The following is a 21,413-nucleotide window of genomic DNA, read 5'->3' as shown; positions in this document are numbered from 1 at the left end:
ATTGTGTGGTTATATGTCTGCTGGTCATTTTCACATCTTTTGGAAATGCCCTGATATGTCTTCTTACTTGGTAGACGTCGTCTCTGCGATCAGATCAATAATTAGCTCAGAGCTTGATTTTATATTTGGGAAACATACCAACTGGGCTGAAAAAGCAGGACAGATATTTACTACAGATACTTTAAGCTGCTAGAAAAGCAATAACCAGGAAATGGTTGAATAAGGAATCTCCAAACAGTCCTTGAATGGAAAAAAATTGTTCAGGAAATTTACAGTATGGAACAAGTGACTTTCTCTCTCTCTGAGACATGCCACCAAAAAAGGTGAAAAATACTAGAAGAACTGGAAATCTGACTCGAACCTGAAGTGAATGGAGATGAGAAGTGAATTTATTGTATTTTGTTGTGGAAAACTTTGCTTCCTTCTCCCATGAATGATGTTGGACTAGAGGGACGTCTAAGGCTTTAAAGGACATTCTAGGTCTCTAAGGAACCATGGACTTGCATTCTGCTATGTTACACAGCTTCTTTTCTTTTCTTACAAATGTATATAATGTCATACGATGTTAAGCATTTCACCTCACTCAGGATGACCTTGTCTGTCTTATGTTGTCTGTATTGTTTGTTTGTTTGTTTTTTGTTATAAAACAACAAAAAATAAGGTATAAAAAAAGAAGGAAAACTGGGCAAACAGTTCAATCTCAGGACAAGGACGTTCTTATGTGTTTTGAAGGTAATGAGAAGGAAGAAGATTTTATGTTCTTTGTGCAGTTAATTCTATTTTTTGGGGAAAATTCCACATTTACAAGAAAAGATGGTCGGACTCCAAACCTAATGTTGAACATTTTTATCAAGAACTATGACAATATGTACCATGTCACAAGGACCGATACAGGAAATCTGTCCAGCCCAAAGCAATAACCGTCTACAACGCCTCACCTCTGTCCAGACTCGACCAGACTCCATTCTGTTTTGCTCTTGCAATAACTGGACATCGGTTTCTTACCTCATTTCATTTTTTATTTAAAAACAAAACATTGCATCTTGCACACTTTACTTATGTATATAGTATGTTATTCTATGTTCATAGCCTATTTTAGATTTTCTTTTTGCCAGTTGTAGTAGTCTGGTATATTTGTAGTGTTCTAATATTAATTATATTGTGTATTCTATCTATCTATCTATCTATCTATCTACCTTTAAATATTCAGCGGTAAGTCATCAACATGTCTTATTAATGACATCATGTGAAGTTAAAAACACTTTGTGCAAGCCTTGGGCTGTGATTAAACTGCACCTGGAAACACTAACCATGTTTATTTAGTTTTTAAATAATTCTGCCACTTGAAAGGATTTTTATTAATATTCATTTCAGGTTTTAAGGCACATGAGCAAAGAGTGAGTCAATAGTCTGATATAATGAAACACATAAAAGCCATAACATTCAGACCACTGACAGGTGAGGTGAATAACATTGATTATCTGGTTACAATGGCACCTGGCAGTGGGGGGGGGGGTATATGTTAGACAGCAAGTGAACATTTTAAACTTTGTGTTGGAAGCAGAAAAATTGGGCCAGCGTAACGATGTGAGCGACTTTGACGAGGGCCAACTAGTGCTGGCTAGACGACTGGGTCAGAGCATCTCCAGAACTGCAGCTCTTGTGGGATGTTCCCGGTCTGCAGTGGTCAGGACCTACCAAAAGTGGTCCAAGGAAGGAAAACCAGTGAACCAGCGACAGGGTCAGACCCGAGGCTCATTGATGCACGTGGGCAGCGAAGGCTGGCCCGTGTTGTCCGATCCAATAGAAACACTACTGGAGCTCAAACTGCTGAAAAAGTTAATGCTGGATCTGATAGAAAGGTGTCGGAACACACAGTGGGGAGCAGTTTGTTGCGTACGGGGCTGCGTAGCCGCAGACCAATCAGGGTGCCCATGCTGACCTAATGTTATGGATGATCAGTGTATATCCTGTAATTATCTTAATATATATAAAGATACAAGTGTTTTATTTATATTTGCAAAATATAACAATCTGAATATGGCCATTTTCATAATGAGTACTTTTACTTTTGACAAGTACATTTTGCTGTCATGTTTTGTCACAAAATGCCAGACAGCTGAGGATGCAAAATTTAGTAATTTAGGTCACATCTTCAAGTAACAGAAGATGTATGTAATACTTGCGAAAAAGCAATCATTTTAACAGCATCATGGTAATGTGATTATGATGAAAATAAGAATATTTTTTTCAATAAAATCAAAATAACAACATGAGGATTAGGATAAGCTTTGTAAAAGGGTAATAATGTAGCCAATACCTCTTAAAATATATAATATAAAAATACATCTAAATTGTTTCATATTGATTTAAGATTTTCTTTCAAGCTTTCTTTTGCAGACCTTTTTAATTGACACGGACACAATTCAATTCATACCAGAGAACGTAATGAAACTACGGCTACTCAAAACTTTATCCTGGTAAGAAAACCTGGTAAACCTGATATTTTATCTTTGAACTAATCTATAATAATAACCCACTCAAACCAAACACTAAATAATAAAAGTGTATATTAATCCAAAAATTGTTTATTTGACAGCTTTGAAACAAAACGTATAGCAAATAATATTAATTGCATTTTATCAGACAGACATTCGTATGAAAGTTTCCACGAACCATTTTACTCCTCTGACAGGATTCAAAATGTTAAATTTTTTTTGCTTAAATGTGATCGGCATGCCTGAACTAACACTGCAAATGAATGAATGAATCGTGGGAGCAGTTGATAGTGGATTCCTTTCAGCAGCTGTACACACTGTGGGACTTTCAGAACAGACCAGTAGATGAACACGAGCGTCACATGAGAGGGAAAAGACTTTAAAAACCCATACAAGTTATTAGTTTCAACACTATGATTATAAATACACCAAACCCCCCCGCCCCTCACACTCACTCACTCATAGATATATATGCATGTACACAGATTGTTACAGTAGTCCATGAATGACCTGGATCACATGATGCTTGTTTTCCAGGCAGAGCTTCAGTCACATCTCCACTATGACGCTGCTACTTGGGTTAATGGTTCCTCCAGGTACTGCACCAGGGCTTCAGCCTATAAACACAACATACACACAACAATGGTAACAAAGGCTGTATTCAGAGTGACGGGTATAATGCTGGATTAGTTTAAGCCACTGCCTTATGTGGTGTGGTGTAGCGTACAAGCTGTGCTATAAGTAGGGCTGTCCTCGACCAAAGAAATTCTTGGTCGACCAATACTCATACAGTTTCGTTGACTAATCGATCAGTTGAATTAAAGCTGCTCTGAGTAGAAATGGAGCAAATATGATTAAAGAAAAGTTATTTTTATAAAACGGTCAGTATATCCTGACATGAGACCTGTAATCTGAAAAAAATCATGTGCCTCTGTGTCTTCCAGTGCTCTTAACGGCATCTGCAGGATTTCACAGACCGGAGGAAAACAACCAATCAGAGCTGAGCTGGAGCCTTGCCGTCTCTGAGCAGCTGTCAATCACTCGCAAACTCCGACCAAACGGTCAAACTAGGCAGCGCTGATCAAATATGAATCAATATTCGGTTACTGTAATGCCTATTTCTTGCCTCAAATGTTTTCAGAAACATCTTGTAGTGTACTGTTTAGCTGTAAAATGAGAAAGTTTGTGAGGCGGCAGCCATGTTGAGATCTACTGAGGAAATCCCAAGCACCGCCCACCAGCCGGAGCACAGCCAATAGGAACGCTGTCTCAATGAAATGACCTGTGATTGGCCAAAGTCTCCTGTCACAGGCTAGATCTTTTAAAGCCTGAAAACAGAGCCATGAGGAGGTGCAGAAGACTAGTTTTCTCTCACAACACTTGAATTACAATATGCTGAAAGTTATTAGTTAATATGCTGATATTTTGGACTTTTTGCCTACTGATGCCAAAAACATTGTTGCCTACTGAAACTTTTATCAACAGATCTGTGAAACTGAATTTCTCCACAAAGAAAAAGCTTCACTTTAAATCTTGTGTTTACAAGTTTCTTGGAAATAAGTCATTCAGCAAGAAAAAGCATTAAAAAATGACTAATTGACGAAAGAAATCTTAGTCGACTAAGACCGAAACGACAGATTATAGCTAGTTCACACAACGAAACACAACATAACAAGATCCCTGATAAAAGCCCCATATCAGAGGCAAATCGGCATTGGCCCTCCGCTTGCACATCGCCGTTTGAGCGTCATGTGAGAACTGTGCTCGCCGATGCATCGCAGACGCGATCCAGATATCTAGCATGCTAAATATCTGGACCTGTCGAGGACTCCGGGTGACATGGTGAAGGTCATTTTTTGTTCAATAAAGCTGGAAAAGGCCCCATCACGTGTGCGCTCTAACCGAGAATATACAAACGAGCTTGGCAAATACAGCAAACTACGACAAAGCAGGACACTGGTTGTATTGGAAACTAATGACTGAACTAAAACTCTCACCTTGGCTTTAAGCATCCCAAAGCCCACTGTCTCTTTGGCATACATACACAGTAGGAGGTTGGCTACTCGAGTGATGGCCACTCGTCCTTCCTGGGAGAGAAAAGAAGAGAGAAGGTGACAAAGTGCCTCAGTTCAAACTGTCCATGTCACACACACACACACACACAAACACACACACTGATCATATACCGGAGAACAACTGCAATGAATGTGGAAGAACTGCGCTTCTTACCATACAATCCATGAGTATGAATTTGAGTTTGTCCTCGTTAAAGGCTTGGTGGCCGTTCTTGTCGTAGGCCGCCCAGATGTTGCTAGCGATGGCGGCTGTTACTCGTGCGTCGGTGTCCCCGTACCCGGAGTAAGCCAGAAGGGAACCTTCATTATTTAGTAACCTGGTGAAGATGTTGAAAGTTTCAGGAATCCGGCAGATAAACATGGGAAATGATTTTACTATAAAACTGTCAGCGTATGGATTTTACTCAAGCCATCTCTAGCAAGCTACCTAACGCTGGCAATATATATACACAAACCTAATCATAGTATATACTGTATATAAAGTATGTAGTAGTACAGTCTATGGTCTGAACTATGTACAAATATGTAAATTGTTATGAATTATATTGCAGTTTATTCAAGGTGCTTGCAAGTTTGATTAAATTAGATTCAAGACTTTTAAAGGTCCCATATCGTGCTCATTTTCAGGTTCATACTTGTATTTTGTGTTTCTACTAGAACATGTTTACATGCTGCAATGTTCAAAAAAACTTTATTTTCCTCATACTGTCTGCCTGAATATACCTGTATTTACCCTTCTGTCTGAAACGCTGCGTTTTAGCGCATTTTGACGGAATTGCAACAGAATTGCGTTGCTAGGCAACAGCTTGGGTCCATTTGTACTTCCTGTCAGCTGATGACATTCACATCCACTGCAACAGGAAATAAACTGGGACACATTTAGAATGTTTACATTTAAAATTGTATCAAGGGTCTAAATATTGTATATTCGTGACATCACAAATGGGCAGAAATCCTGACAGCTTGTTTTAAATGCAGAGTTTCTCAATACAGGTCGTGTGTATTTTCCTGTGGATTGAGTGTTTCGATACGTTCACAGTATTTCTATAGGACTTAAGCCTGCTTTATAATAAAAAAACATGAAAATCTCACTTTTTTATAATATGGGACCTTTAAAGAACATTTTGAATCCCAATTTGAAATGGCAATAAGACCTATTTATATCCAAAAAATGATTACAAATGAAAGCATCTGTAGAAAGGCAGGAATAGTTGACTATTATGACTATGAATAATTTCAGTAGAGCTGAAACTATTACATCACAAAAAAAGGATCAGCAAATACATTGATAATAAAATAATCGTTTCAATATTTTTTCAAGCAAAAAAATAAATAAAATTCACTGCTTCCAGCTTCTCAAATGTGGTGAAGACGTCAACTTGAAATTATAACCAGCATTTTCCACTATTTCATGACATTTTTATACCACAACGACAGCAATAACTGTCAGACTAGTCAACAATAACAATAAGTTAGTTAGTTGCAGCCCTACATTTCAGATAATTCAAGTCGTACTACTTGCAAACAACATGTAAGCTGCACACAGTGTCTCTAAAATGTATATATATAAGTATATAAATATATATATATATATATAAATATATATATATATAAATATAAATATATATAAGTATATAAATATATATATAAATATATAAATATATTTATATAAATATAAATATATATAAGTATATAAATATATATATACATATATAAATATAAATATATAAGTATATAAATATATATATATATATAAATATAAATATATATATATATAAATATAAATATATATATATATAAGTATATAAATATGTATATATATATATATAAATATAAATATATATATATAAGTATATAAATATATATATCACTGTAAACAAAATGCATTAGTTGATGTTACTAGCTAATATTTGTCTAACTTACTTGTTATTGGGGATTAGTCTGTTCGTCAAGTTATTATTTAACATTAGCAGAGTCTTTGTAATGTTCAGTGTGTGTCAAAAAGCCCTCCGATGTCACAACAACAACAACAACAACAACAACAACAACAACAACAAACTGTATAAAGGTAATACACCACATTAACTCCAGTTAGCATGCTGCTAACTATCTATCTATCTGTACTCACAGGGTGCTCTGGACTCCGTTAGTGTTCGCCTGGCTGAGAACCTGCGTCAACGCCTTCGGTCGTAACATATCTACTGACACACTAACGTATAATAATATAAAACAGCTATGTTATATTATTTAATGACTAAAGAACTGCGTTTAACTGTCAGAACTACTCAACAACACACAGTCCAGTCAGCTGACTGCGCTCTTCAGTTTCCGGTTGCATTGTGTTCCCAATGCATTGTGGGAATTGTAGGCATCGAAATGACTAGCTTATTTGATTTACCTGCATATTTACTATGTCAAGCCCAATGTGCAGACTTTATACATTTCTTCCACTTGTATTACTACCTGTTTATACCTGTACACATCACAGTAAATTTATTTATTTATCATCTGTTTATACCTGTACACATCACAGTATATTTATTTATTTACTACCTGCTTATACCTGTACAAAACACAGTATATATATTTATTTACTACCTGTTTATACCTGTACACACCACAGTATATATATTTATTTACTACCTGTTTATACCTGTACACATCACAGTATATTTATTTATTTATTACCTGTTTATACCTGTACACATCACAGTATATTTATTTATTTACTACCTGTTTATACCTGTACACATCACAGTATATTTATTTATTTACTACCTGTTTATACCTGTACACACCACAGTATATATATTTATTTACTACCTGTTTATACCTGTACACATCACAGTAAATTTATTTATTTATCATCTGTTTATACCTGTACACAACACAGTATATTTATTTATTTACTACCTGCTTATATCTGTACAAACCACAGTATATATATTTATTTACTACCTGTTTATACCTGTACACACCACAGTAAATTTATTTATTTATCATCTCTTTATACCTGTACACAACACAGTATATTTATTTATTTATTAACTACCTGTTTATACCTGTACACACCACAGTATATTTATTTATTTACTACATGTTTATACCTGTACACATCACAGTATATTTATTTATTTATTAACTACCTGTTTATACCTGTACACACCACAGTATATTTATTTATTTATTTACTACATGTTTATACCTGTACACATCACAGTATATTTATTTATTTATTAACTACCTGTTTATACCTGTACACACCACAGTATATTTATTTATTTACTATCTGTTTATACCTGTACGCATCACAGTATATATATTTATTTATTAACTACCTGTTTATACCTGTACACACCACAGTATATTTATTTATTTACTACCTGTTTATACCTGTACACATCACAGTATATTTATTTATTTATTAACTACCTGTTTATACCTGTACTCACCACAGTATATTTATTTATTTACTACCTGTTTATACCTGTACACATCACAGTATATTTATTTATTTACTACCTGTTTATACCTGTACACACCACAGTATATTTATTTATTTACTACCTGTTTATACCTGTACACATCACAGTATATTTATTTATTTATTAACTACCTGTTTATCATCACAGTATATACTGTATATGTACATGTATACCTGTCTACAATATGTATACTGCATTACTGCACAACCTGTTTAGATTAGGGTTTATACAATTTACTATTACTCATCACATTACCAGTTTTCTATCTTACTTTCTTATCTCACTATCATATGTCTTAGATTCAATTACAATTTTATATAAATAAAATGTTATATATACATATTTTTTTTAATATATTTATATGTATATATAAAAGTTTTTATATACACATATATATGGTGGAGGGAGCTTGAGATCTAAGAATTTCCTTGCCAACGACTGCTTCACTGCAATTGTTGTATACATGACAATAAAGACTGCAAGACAAAAAATAAACACATTAAAAAAGGAGCGATAACAACAAATAGGTCATTTCATTTTTAATAATTAAAAGAATTGTTAAATTCAACATAACATAGCTGTCAAATTTCATTGCCAACATGTTTAGAATAGACAAAACTATTAAATAAAAAAAAAAAATCAATTTATTGGATTGAAAAAAACATTTTATTTGGCTACTTATATTTTATATCTTATATTAGATTTCACAGATTATTTTGCAATATATTGCAGAACCCAACATTATATTTAGGCACTACACTGCTTGTGTGGAAATTCACAACATTGTTATTGTGAAAGGGTTTGATTCATCTATGAATCCCATTAAAAACAATTCCCTGCAATGGCTTTTAACAGTTTCTATTGAGTATAACCACAAGTGTATCATCAGGGCACTGACAGTACACAGAGACATGATTTTATAGTTTAGAACAAAAAAAACACTGTTAGTCGACAGGAAATCAACTTGAATAAAACCGGTTTGCTGAGAAGGTTAATTCTAATGACACGGTCTATACTAGGAGTGGGTGATATGAATAAAAACCTGTCATGGTATATGTCATTTTTTAAGGCGCTGAAGTGATTCTGGGACTTCCATTGTAGAACAATTTATATATTAAAACAATCAGATGTAAATGACTGTTTTAGCTAATTCTGCAAATGGAAAACCTGACAAATGTACTTGAGGAAAATCATGTAAACCCAATATCAGCCTGGCAACACTATCGGCACAACAACCAGAGATATTAAATGGATATCTACCTCAACATAGCAAAATCTCTGCCAGTTGGAAAGTCCTCTATCCTCTCACTATGTATAATGTCACATTGTTCAAACCTCCTCTACAAACACATATACACAAACTTGGTCCTACAATCCAAAAACGTTCACTTTCTCTTAGGCAGCAGTACCGACCATACAAACAATATTCAGCACTGAGAAGTGTTTTTGGGGGAAATACAACGTGTCAAGAACCTGCCAGGGTAAAAATCTTACATGAAGAGATAACAGAAAGGAACAGTGTGTAGCATTTTGGGGGATCTATTAGCAGAAATGGAATATAATATTCATAACTATGTTTTCATTAGTATATAATCATCTGAAACTAAATTTTTTTTTTTGTGTGTTTTTGTTAGTTTAGAATGAGCCCTTCATATCTACGTAGGGAGCGGGAGTTTTTACATTACCTGAAGGCCAACGTAGTTCTCTGACACGCCTGTGAAACTGCGGTAACATGAGCTGCAGAATGCGAAACCATGATACGGCCAGCCGTCGTCCGACTTCCGTTGCTCCTAAAGTAGTGTTATTATGGTAAGGATGACCTCTGAGAGAGGTGAACGGCGTTACCACGGTTTTAAGATAAGATAGACTATATTGTCCCGAAGGAAAATTGGACACATGCATGCGCTTGGTGGCTCACGTTACCGCAGTCTTGGAAAAGGAGGAGTGAACGGAGGGGTACTCAGTTGGTTGCAATCTGCAACCGCACCACTAGATGCCGCCGAATCCTACACACTGTACCTTTAAATAAATACCAGGCAAGAGGAACATGTGGAAACAAGCTGAGAGCACGGAAGGCCATCATCCAATCTACTGCAACAACAACCTCATTCAAAACTCTTTATCTAACTACATAAATACAATCTGTTAAAATTAAATAATGGGAAAATGAGTAACAATTAAAAGTTAATTCCTTGGTAACCTCAGGCAGACAGCACTTGTCATGTCAGAAATCATCTCTGACTGCACTTGCAGGAGTAACTCATTGGTTGGGGCAGTGATAGTCGTGGCGTCAATTTCACAGTAGCAGTACTACCACAGCATTTAGCATCGGACCAATTCTGTTAGAAACCAACAACATCCTTCCTCAATCTCCCCGTTTATCCTTCCTATGATTTACAGATCAGCTGAAGAGATAACAAGTGATTGTGACACCGCTGTGGCTATCTGGGTGTCAGGTCAGACTTGATGTAGGACTGTGTTCATGTACTAACTTCTTTAAAATCTCCCACGCCAGTCCCCAACTCTACCAGTCTTCCACCCCTCAACCACAGAAGTGAGTTAGGCCAGCAGTCTCTCGATGGCGGCGTTGACATCGCCTCCAGTAGCGATGAGCGCCCGCAGGTTGGCTTGGCGGTCGATGAAGCCCATGGTGCTGAGCTGGTCGAGCTGCTGCTGGAAACGGACCTCCGGGGTCTGAAGCTGTGAGGGAGGAGACTACTCGTGAGGTCAGATACTGCTCATTTACAGAGGTGGACATCTTTTTTCAGATTCTGATTACAGACTTTATTTAGTGAGTGAAGAGACTCCACCAAATGTTTATTTATATCATTTATACCAGTTGATTTTAACACCGTTGCCTTTCCAAATATAATCAAACTGAAATCAAGCACTCTAAGCAGTAATTCACCTTCAAAACCAACAGAAGAACAATTCATTCAACGGTCATTAACTTACACTTTCACCGATCGTTTAAGCGCTTTTATCATTTACATTGTCTCTGACACTTCATCTTCTTTCAGTAATTACATACTTATATTTCATACTATCTTATCATATTAATATTATTCAAAAGAGCGTTAAAGCCATATACATATTTAATGTCAATGCCAATCAAATTTACAGATAGGGTAAATTATCTATTGGTCTCAAAGAAAAAGACTCGGTAAAAACTGAGTATGTGTCTGGACCGTGTACGGTCAGTCTGTGAATTTCTTCATGTCTGTAAAGTTAAATCTAGCGGTACATGTCCACCAGGTCCGTTGAGGACTCTAGGGGACGCGCTGCTCCGCTCAACTGGCCGTTCAAGCGGTGACATACCTTTCATGGCACGTGATTGGTTCCTGGTTTTCTGCTCGCCATTTCAAACAGGAAACAACATGCCGGCCTGCTTGTAAATTTTCTGTTATTCTGTCTAAACAATCCACCAAAATCTACTTCTGAAAACATTTTAAGTGAGAAATAGTCTATGCCACTGCTGAATCTTGTTTCATTTTAGAACTATATCGCCTAGTTTGACAGCTTGGTCTAAGTTTCGTGAGCCGGACGCGTCGCGCTGGACGGGCTCATTTGCATAAAGGACTGTTCCTGCCTTTTCATTTTGAAAGAGCAACAGCCAATGAGGAAACTCCAAAACACTCGGCCAACCAATCGTGTAACTTCATCACTCAGTCAGTCAGTCAGTGACTGACTTTTTGCGTTTGTAGGGCTGGCCCTCTGCGGTCCAGCCAAAAAGACTAACAATCCCAACAAGTTGTTAAGAGGTTGACATGAGAAAAGAAGAATCAAAACTGATGGAGCTGTAACATGCGTCTAGTTAACGAGTTTCACCTGCCTGACTTTAGAAAACAGGTCAAATTCAAGCAATTAGATGAAACCTACTGATGGCCCTCCGCCTGCAAACATCTGTAACATCTGCTGCATGAGCTGTTGCTGAGAAGGACTGGTGGGTAAGGAGGGACTGGATCCTGTTGCCATGGAAGGAGGCTGAGGGCTCTCTGGGGGGATGCCGCCTCTTGTGGCTGGAGGAACTGGGAGACCTCCAGGAGACAATCTAGAGAGGGGGAAAGAAATGTCAACAATCCAGAAAACGGTGGCAATTCCTTTGAATTTCAGCTAAATACACTGTGACTTCAAACGACCACTACCAATACTTACCAACTATTAAACAGAACTCACACAGTATATGTGAATCTGTTGGGTTAACATATTATGCTTCTTTACAAATACAACATTTCAATGACTTATTCTAAGCTTTAGTGATCTTTTTCTTTTCATGATTTAAATCACTAAAGGAATTTCGATTAATTCCGAGTTAACCGCCAGTTTAAGACATTAAACAGGGTTAAATTATACGATTTAGAGCAAACATCCTGTACCTGGACATGAATCCCGGGGCTTCTGTCTGTAAGGTCTGCATGCCCTGTTGGATCTGTACGAGGGCCTGCATGGCTCTAGGGTTGGTCATCATAGACAGCGTTTCAGGACTCTGCATCTGCTCAATGAGAAACATGACAAGTTAAGTCCAAACCCAACAGAGTCCCCGAAGTCCTGAGAGATGATAATTTATGTTGTGCACACAAGATAACAATTCGGATGTCTGCATCCGTTCTCCATAGAGCACTATTAACCCTGGGGATGCTCTCAGGGTTACTAAGCGCCCACTCCTGGTTACTCATCATCTCTTGCATCATTGATTGGCTTCCTTGCCAACTTTATGGTCTGTCAAGGGACGAGAGGATTCAAATGGCAAAAACAAAACACAGTGAGAGCTGAGGAAGAAGCAAGTCAGTCATTCTGGTCAGAAGCCATCTGTGTCAAACCTCAAGCTGGTTGGGAGCTCCCTGTTGCAGAATGACTAATGTCTCACTGTACTGTTGATTTCCCCTCTATATTCCAGCACATTTCACCAGATCAAGTTGTACCTGGGATCATATCACTGAACATTCACTGATATTAAACACAGGGTTACCACGGACACCAGGGGAAGACCGGAGGCGTAAGCATATGGGTGTTCAGCCAGGCATATTAAATGTACACAGAGACAAACATTCATTTGATGCTATCTCTTTGAGGTTGACTTGGTGTTTCAGGGCACTATCATGAGCAACTGTGCACTGACCTGTCTCATGAGCTCAGGGTTGTTGAACATGCTGGAGACGTCCGGGTTCCGTCCCATGAGCTGCTGCATCTGAGGATTGCCTGCAAACATCTGTCTCATCAGGTCTGGGTTGGACATCATGTTCTGCACCATCGGGTTGCCCATCACCTGTGACAACATTTGCGGGTCGGACATCAGCTGGCTCTGCACCTGCTGCTGCATTTCCATGAAGCTGGATGAACGCATGCCCATACCTAACAAGCCGGACAGGTCACCGAGTCCACCTGAGGGGGAGGAGTAAACCTGGAGATTAGTTCCTTGCAGGTATGTGGACGTGTTGTTGACAGGGAACTTATATTTTGCTATATAATTCAATTGTGTTGGTCCTCCCAGATGTATATACCCAAATATGTTTTTAAGTTTCTACATTTATGAAGGTTTCTTGTCACAAGACGGTGTGGAAATGCAGTTGAAAGTTTGGATTGATTTCAAGTCTGCAGGAATCCTGCATTCATTTTCAGTCATATAAATAACAAGCATAACTTCCCTAACTTCTCCTCTTCCTCCCACTCCCAATTACGGGAGCTGCCGTCTTAAGATTTTGACAATCATGATGTCTCACCCCCCTTTTTATAGCATCAAATAACTCATTAAAACCAAACTTATCAGAAAAATCAACACTTGAAAGTACATCAGCGTGATAAGAACTACCTAAAATGACAGAAACCATCTATGGAAAAAAGGTATTTGATGTGTACTTTGACGTTTCAGTTTGCCCCATGTCCCATCCACTAACATGGAGCAGGCTGAACCTCTATGAAACACTGTATACGCCTATGGCTTTGTGTATGTGGTGTTTTGAGTCATTAATGTTTAATGCATGGCGTATAATGTGTATAGTGTCTGATGTACATTTCACATGCTTGTTGTAAAGGCTCACTAATTCCCTACGGTACACTGATGGTTTCCATTCATGCCATCAACAATTACTTACAGGAAAGGAGAAGAGACTGGTGGAAAAAATAAGACGAGAGGCAAATGGATTCAGATGTTCTTTGCAACCCTAATTACAACTTCATAATCTATGTGATAGGATCACAACAATTAAACTCACTGCGATGCAAAAAGCAAGCAAGTCATTTTAAAAATGTATAGAAATCTTACTCATTGCATTAGCAGGTTGTGTTGATGTCTGACTCGTGCCACCTCCCGCTCTGCCTGTTACAGTGGCGTTGTTGCTGCTGCTGTTATTTTGAGGTGTTGCAGAACTTGTCTGAGATGTGCCGTCACCCGTTGATCTTAGGAGAGAGAGAGCAACCATCAAATAAAACTCTTACCAGCTTTGCCTCTTAACCTACAAACACATCTTTTAATGAATTGTACTTACTTTGGGACAGTCTTGATGACAAGATGAACGGTCAACCCGTCTTTGATACCGTGCTGCTTTAAGGTATCACCATCCTTCAGAATCTTTCCAGCAAATATCAACACCAGCTGGTCTTGCTGAGCCTCGAACTTTTTTGATACCTCCTGTTTGAACTGGACAAATGAGACAAGAGCAAGTGAGCAACTGACAATGAGCATGATATGGGACCTTTAAAGGAGACTGTATTGAAGTTGTAAATTAATATGAATATACAGGGACAGTAAATTGATGTGTCCTACAACTTTAAAAACAGGTGTCATTTAGAGGAGAGAATTATTATGATTATGACGTAAAATAGTCAGAAGAGGTGAGTGAGTGATTATCAGTAACGTTACTTCGACTTGTTTAACTAACAATGTTGGTCAACAGCACCCCACCCAGATAATATCAGCGACCTGTCAACCCAGATAATGTTAGATAAGTCGTTATCGCTTCAGACCAAACTGAACAAACAATATTTCACTGCAGTTTCTTTTTTTTTTAAGTTGATCCACAGATTCTATCCAGTGAAACATTTCTTACAAAAGTTAAAGAGTGACATATGCAAATTGTTCCTTCTGCGAATCACATCCTGAAACTTGCTCTCATTTATTCTGGTCCTGTAAATTTACATGTGAATTGTGGAAAGATGTCAATAATTTTATATTTGTTAACATTTTCTCAGATTTTGCACTGTACTATAGAAAAATTATATTTCGCTGCTATGATTACAGTGACTAAAGACAGTAACGCATTTTTTCTTATTAATTTAATTTTAATTCTCGCAAAGTTCCACATTTACAAGTGTAAATTTACCAAAAAAAAACCTAATTTCTTTGTATTTATGAAAGAAAAGGAATTATTTGTCAACAATTTTTTCCTCACATAACAAAAAAGCAATGAAAACAATGAATGTACGCAATATCTTTAATGTTTTTAAGTGAAATTATTGTCATACACGTGGTCTTTTTTATTATTATCTACTTATTTATTTTTATTGTGTGTATTTTTTTATTTTATGTTTGTTTTGTTTAATTTCTGTTGTCCTTTAATGTTTGGCACAGCTCTTTGTTTATGTTTTCGCTATGCTTCTTTTGTATGTAAATGTTTTTAATGTGTTCTGCTGTTACTATGGAAACTGTCATTTCGAAATAATAATAATAAAAAGTTTCAACGTTAAAATGATGTAACTGTTAATGTCACATTTAGCTGGCTAACTCTCGCGATACTTCCACAATTGCAACATCATCTCGTTAGCTAGCTAGCTAGCTAGCTTCCGGTTTCTGTCGTTAGTGAATAAATATTAATTTAAACGTTGATGTCACTCTGAGGTAAACATTTAATCACTGCACACAGACAGTAGCCTTCCGTGAGATCACTAAAACACCTTTAAAGACGCCTCCCGCGGCTGATTAACAGGTAAACATGACCGTTTCTACCTGTGTCGGTGAGGAAACGCGTCATCACGGGACGGTTAGCTTTGTTTCCGGTGTTAACTTACCTGAGAGACTGAAGCATCCTCCGGTATAGAGATCTCCTCCTTCCCGTTGGGTGTTTTGACGTTGACCACCATCAGAGACGCTCCCGGAGCCTCGTTCTGATCCATGTTGTTGTTGGAGTCCTCAGAGAACTCTCTGCTGCTCTCCGCCATCTTTACTGCTTCTTCTTCTTCTTCTGGGGTTCTGCGTCACTTCCGGTTGAGTCGACGCTGCCACCTAGCGGCCTTCTTCTTAATCACATCTCACACCTGCAGCTCTGGAGCCACATGGGGCTCTTCAGCTCCGGAGCCACATGGTGCTCTTCAGCTCCGGAGCCACATGGTGCTCTTCAGCTCCGGAGCCACATGGGGCTCTTCAGCTCTGGAGCCACATGGTGCTCTTCAGTTCTGGAGCCACATGGTGCTCTTCAGCTCCGGAGCCACATGGGGCTCTTCAGCTCTGGAGCCACATGGTGCTCTTCAGTTCTGGAGCCACATGGGGCTCTTCAGCTCCGGAGCCACATGGGGCTCTTCAGCTCCGGAGCCACATGGGGCTCTTCAGCTCTGGAGCCACATGGTGCTCTTCAGCTCCAGAGCCACATGGGGCTCTTCAGCTCCGGAGCCACATGTTGCTCTTCAGCTCCGGAGCCACATGTGGCTCTTCAGCTCCAGAGCCACATGGGGCTCTTCAGCTCCGGAGCCACATGTTGCTCTTCAGCTCCAGAGCCACATGGGGCTCTTCAGCTCCAGAGCCACATGTTGCTCTTCAGCTCTGGAGCCACATGTTGCTCTTCAGCTCCGGAGCCACATGTTGCTCTTCAGTTCTGGAGCCACATGGGGCTCTTCAGCTCCGGAGCCACATGTTGCTCTTCAGCTCCAGAGCCACATGGTGCTCTTCAGTTCTGGAGCCACATGGTGCTCTTCAGTTCTGGAGCCACATGTTGCTCTTCAGCTCCGGAGCCACATGTTGCTCTTCAGTTCTGGAGCCACATGTTGCTCTTCAGCTCCGGAGCCACATGTTGCTCTTCAGCTCCGGAGCCACATGGGGCTCTTCAGTTCCGGAGCCACATGGTGCTCTTCAGCTCCGGAGCCACATGGGGCTCTTCAGTTCCGGAGCCACATGTTGCTCTTCAGCTCCGGAGCCACATGGGGCTCTTCAGCTCCGGAGCCACATGGGGCTCTTCAGTTCCGGAGCCACATGGTGCTCTTCAGCTCCGGAGCCACATGGTGCTCTTCAGCTCCGGAGCCACATGGTGCTCTTCAGCTCCGGAGCCACATGGGGCTCTTCAGCTCTGGAGCCACATGGTGCTCTTCAGTTCTGGAGCCACATGGTGCTCTTCAGCTCTGGAGCCACATGGGGCTCTTCAGCTCTGGAGCCACATGGTGCTCTTCAGCTCTGGAGCCACATGGTGCTCTTCAGCTCTGGAGCCACATGGGGCTCTTCAGCTCTGGAGCCACATGGTGCTCTTCAGTTCTGGAGCCACATGGGGCTCTTCAGTTCTGGAGCCACATGGTGCTCTTCAGCTCAGGAGCCACATGGTGCTCTTCAGCTCTGGAGCCACATGGGGCTCTTCAGCTCTGGAGCCACATGGTGCTCTTCAGCTCCGGAGCCACATGGGGCTCTTCAGCTCTGGAGCCACATGGTGCTCTTCAGTTCCGGAGCCACATGGTGCTCTTCAGCTCTGGAGCCACATGGTGCTCTTCAGTTCCGGAGCCACATGGGGCTCTTCAGCTCTGGAGCCACATGGGGCTCTTCAGTTCCGGAGCCACATGGTGCTCTTCAGCTCCGGAGCCACATGGTGCTCTTCAGCTCTGGAGCCACATGGGGCTCTTCAGTTCTGGAGCCACATGGTGCTCTTCAGCTCTGGAGCCACATGGTGCTCTTCAGTTCTGGAGCCACATGGGGCTCTTCAGCTCCGGAGCCACATGGTGCTCTTCAGCTCCGGAGCCACATGGTGCTCTTCAGCTCCGGAGCCACATGGTGCTCTTCAGCTCCGGAGCCACATGGGGCTCTTCAGCTCCGGAGCCACATGGTGCTCTTCAGCTCCGGAGCCACATGGGGCTCTTCAGCTCCGGAGCCACATGGGGCTCTTCAGCTCCTCTCCAGTGGCTCCCTGTGGATTTATAAAAATGGAAATGAAAAACTGTTCTTTATTTACTTTTTCATTTTTATTTATCATTGTTGTAGGTCTGTGTGGTACGAGTATTAGGGCCACATTGAGGAAAAAAAATAAATCTGAGATTTCGAGAATTAAGTCACAATATTATAAAGTAGTAATTTTACGTGTTATTTTCTTTTTTTCTCGTAAAGTTATGACTTTATTCTCGTGAAGTTATGACTTTATTCTCATAATATTATGACTTTTTCTCGTAACATTATGACTATTTCTTGCAAAGTTATGACTTTATTCTCATTAAATTATGACTTTTTTCCTCGTAAAGTTATGACTTTATTCTCATTAAATTATGACTTTTTTCCTCGTAAAGTTATGACTTTATTCTGGAAATCTCAGATTTTTTTTCCCCCTCAGTGTGGCCCTAATACTCCGTCGTACATTTGCTGAGATTTCGAGAATAAAGTCACAATATTATAAAGTAGTAATTTTACGTGTTATTTTCTTTTTTTCTCGTAAAGTTGTGACTTTATCCTCGTAATATTACAACTTTTTTTCTCGTAACATTATGACTATTTTCTTGCAAAGTTATGACTTTATTCTCGTTAAATTATGACTTTTTTCCTCGTAAAGTTATGACTTTATTCTGGAAATCTCAGATTTTTTTCGCCTCAGTGTGGCTCTAATACTCCGTCGTACATTTGCTGAGGTTTCGAGAATACAGTCATAATATAACAAGAATAAAGTCAAAAGTTTATGAGAAAAAAGTCGTAGTATTATGAGAATAAAGTCAGAATTATAAAGTAGTAATTTTATGAGTTATTTTATTTTTTTCTCGTAAAGCTATGACTTTACTCTCGTAATATTACAACTTTTTTCTCGTGCACAACAAAATGTGAGTCGTAGTCCCTTTATGCGATACTAGAAAAATAAGAAGCTCTTTTTTATGGTGTGGAGTGTGGAGGATGAGGTGGAGTTGAGGAGTCTCGCAGCCAGAGGAAAGAAGCTGCTCTGTAGTCTGGTGGTACGGCAGCAGATACTCCATCACTTGCCGGATGGCAGCAGGGTGAACAGGCTATTCACAAGCCGGGGTAGGTATTTTCTTTTAATAATCTTTGAACTCTGCGCAGTCACCTCACCTCACCAATATCACTGATGCTCTAGAGATGGATACCAATGAGGTTCTGGGCAATTCCATAGCAATTCCTCAGTTCTGCCCTGTTTACCTTAGGTGATAAGCTTTTATTTAGTTATTGCTGGCAAGCGTTGAATATAATGTCACCAGTTACGTGGTAAAGATGACAGCTTGGTCATTGTTTTTTTTTTGTTGCACTGGTGTGGCTGTTTGCATTCAAGATAATTCCCGTTAGAAATCAAATCTAATCTGACCCATTTCTTTTTTAGGGACCCGCCTTAAAACACCACAATCTGCACAAACATGTTAGATTGTCCAACACCAAGAACAATCAGTCTGAATTACATAACTGATACATTTTGTGGTCCACACCTAGAATTTTGCAGATAACCAAGCCATATAAGTTTGGGTTTTTATTGTTGAGCCGTCCACATTCTGACCATTGGAGTGGTAAGCAGTGAAATCCTTCTGGCTGTAAGGTATTATACAAAAAATTGATTAATTTTAGCTGACACTGTTAATTAAAACCTTGGTAAATTGATCTGTAATTTATTCATGCATGTCTTTTATTCAAAGCTTGTGATTTTCATGTGATATTTTTGTAATTATTTACTAGATTGCTCATCTTTCTGCAAGAATGAAGTGTCTGCTTTTCCACTCTATCTTGCTTTCTGTCACGTAAGTATAATGTTTTGCAAGTTCAAGAATAGATTGTTTTTAGGCTGCAACTTGGAGTTATTGTGACGTCACAAAATCTCGTTTTAAATCATCAGTTTTTTGTGCCATGGAAAAGACCAGTTCTTCAATGACGATGGAAACCTCATACTTCCGGGGGCCTACAATATTCCATGGATGGCCGGCATTGAGAATTTACGCACCCTCTCTCTCATCACCCTCCCCGGTGCCCATGACAGCATGTCCCTCCACGGAGGTCCAGAGGCTGAATGCCAGGCCTTGTCCCTAAAGGATCAGCTCAGGGCCGGCATTCGTTTCCTGGATCTCAAAGTGTTCGGACTGGGCAACACCCTCTATGTCATGCACGGGGTGATGTACCAGCACACCACTCTCAAGGACGTCCTAGACACTGTCCGAGCCTTCCTGTCAGAGTTTAGGACCGAGGCTGTGCTCATTAGAGTCCAACCAGAGTCTTTTGAGAAGAAAACTGTCAATGAAATGGTGCAGAGTCTGATTGGCAATGACCAACAAGTCTGGGTGAACTCTGGAATGCCAAATATGGGTCAGGTCAGGGGGAAAATAGTCTTCTTGCAGAAGAGCACCTTCACAATAGGAATTCCCCTCATAGATACAGATGGGAAAGGTAGCTCCAAGGTTAGCAACGTTAAAGATAAAGACAACAGAATAATCAAGCAGCTGAACCAAGCCACCGAGGCTTGTGGAGGTGCTAATGCCGTCTTGACTTACACTAGCGGCACCGGCCTTGGTACGTTCTGGGGAATGTTTCTGACTCCAAAGAGAGTGGCTGAAAAGGTAAACCCATGGCTCAATCAATACCTCAGACAGTTTTATCCCAATCAGCCCAGACCATGCTTTGGTATCATTGCCATGGACTTCCCCGGCATTGACCTCATTCAAACTGTTATCAATTTAAACTGGTGGTAATTATGCACCATGGTGTGTTTGAGAGGTTGAGGGTTTGAATCTGGTGGATCACTATGAAATGTTTCCTGTATCTTTTCCATCACTAGTCACTGTACACACTGTGGTGTAGCTGACATATTCTGGAAATACAACATGTAATCTGAGAACTGACACTGTCCTTCTCTTTGTATCCTGAACTGTGTAATTTTGGAAGCGATGGCAGTAACATTTTGTGATCATGACAAAAATAAATTTCACTTTATTGCCTCCTCGTTGATCTGAAGCTTGTGCTGCTTAATGATGTTTCTTTTTTTTGTACATACAGTTATGGAATGAATACTCAGATCTTTTATTTTAGATAAAAGTAGCAGCAATATAACAATGTAAAAATCCTCCATTACAAGTAAAAGTACCGTAAAAGAACATAAGTATTATTAGTATAGCAAAATGTACTTAAGATATCTAAAGGGAAAGTACTTGTTATGTAGCCGAGTGGCTGCTCTCAGTGTTATTATATTATTATATTA

At 39.4% G+C, this 21,413-nt stretch overlaps 3 protein-coding genes across 7 annotated transcripts; 1 reads left to right on the top strand and 2 right to left on the bottom strand.

Moving 5' to 3' along the window:
- Positions 1–2,570: 2,570 nt before the first annotated feature.
- Positions 2,571–6,916, bottom strand: lamtor2 (late endosomal/lysosomal adaptor, MAPK and MTOR activator 2). The gene is made up of 4 exons (XM_037785899.1): positions 6,702–6,916; positions 4,728–4,890; positions 4,496–4,585; positions 2,571–3,115 (listed from the first exon to the last, which is right to left on the bottom strand). Exons 1-4 carry the CDS (start codon positions 6,767–6,769, stop codon positions 3,059–3,061), a joined length of 378 nt encoding a protein of 125 aa, XP_037641827.1. The 5' UTR covers positions 6,770–6,916; the 3' UTR covers positions 2,571–3,058.
- A 1,666-nt stretch (positions 6,917–8,582) lies between these two features.
- Positions 8,583–16,267, bottom strand: LOC119496890 (ubiquilin-1-like). Of its 2 annotated transcripts, none has more exons than XM_037784541.1 (7): positions 16,063–16,267; positions 14,544–14,695; positions 14,321–14,454; positions 13,178–13,440; positions 12,435–12,550; positions 11,938–12,109; positions 8,583–10,773 (listed from the first exon to the last, which is right to left on the bottom strand). In XM_037784541.1, exons 1-7 carry the CDS (start codon positions 16,210–16,212, stop codon positions 10,618–10,620), a joined length of 1,143 nt encoding a protein of 380 aa, XP_037640469.1. In that variant the 5' UTR covers positions 16,213–16,267; the 3' UTR covers positions 8,583–10,617. The 2 variants fall into 2 exon arrangements, with proteins under 2 accessions (XP_037640469.1, XP_037640470.1); XM_037784542.1 differs by having other exon boundaries at positions 8,583–10,758; positions 16,063–16,265.
- LOC119496891 (1-phosphatidylinositol phosphodiesterase-like) lies at positions 15,846–21,163 on the top strand. Of its 4 annotated transcripts, none has more exons than XM_037784544.1 (5): positions 15,846–15,980; positions 19,110–19,243; positions 19,664–19,766; positions 19,904–19,965; positions 20,061–21,163. In XM_037784544.1, the coding sequence occupies exons 4-5, from the start codon at positions 19,925–19,927 to the stop codon at positions 20,905–20,907; spliced, it is 888 nt and encodes a 295-aa protein (XP_037640472.1). In that variant the 5' UTR covers positions 15,846–15,980; positions 19,110–19,243; positions 19,664–19,766; positions 19,904–19,924; the 3' UTR covers positions 20,908–21,163. The 4 variants fall into 4 exon arrangements, with proteins under 4 accessions (XP_037640472.1, XP_037640473.1, XP_037640471.1 ...); XM_037784545.1 differs by having other exon boundaries at positions 19,557–19,761; XM_037784543.1 differs by having other exon boundaries at positions 19,557–19,766.
- Positions 21,164–21,413: the final 250 nt, after the last annotated feature.

Source organism: Sebastes umbrosus, chromosome 11 (genome assembly GCF_015220745.1).
Source record: "Sebastes umbrosus isolate fSebUmb1 chromosome 11, fSebUmb1.pri, whole genome shotgun sequence".
Taxonomy (NCBI): Eukaryota; Metazoa; Chordata; class Actinopteri; order Perciformes; family Sebastidae; genus Sebastes; species Sebastes umbrosus.
This window is presented reverse-complemented; position numbering and strand designations above follow the sequence as displayed.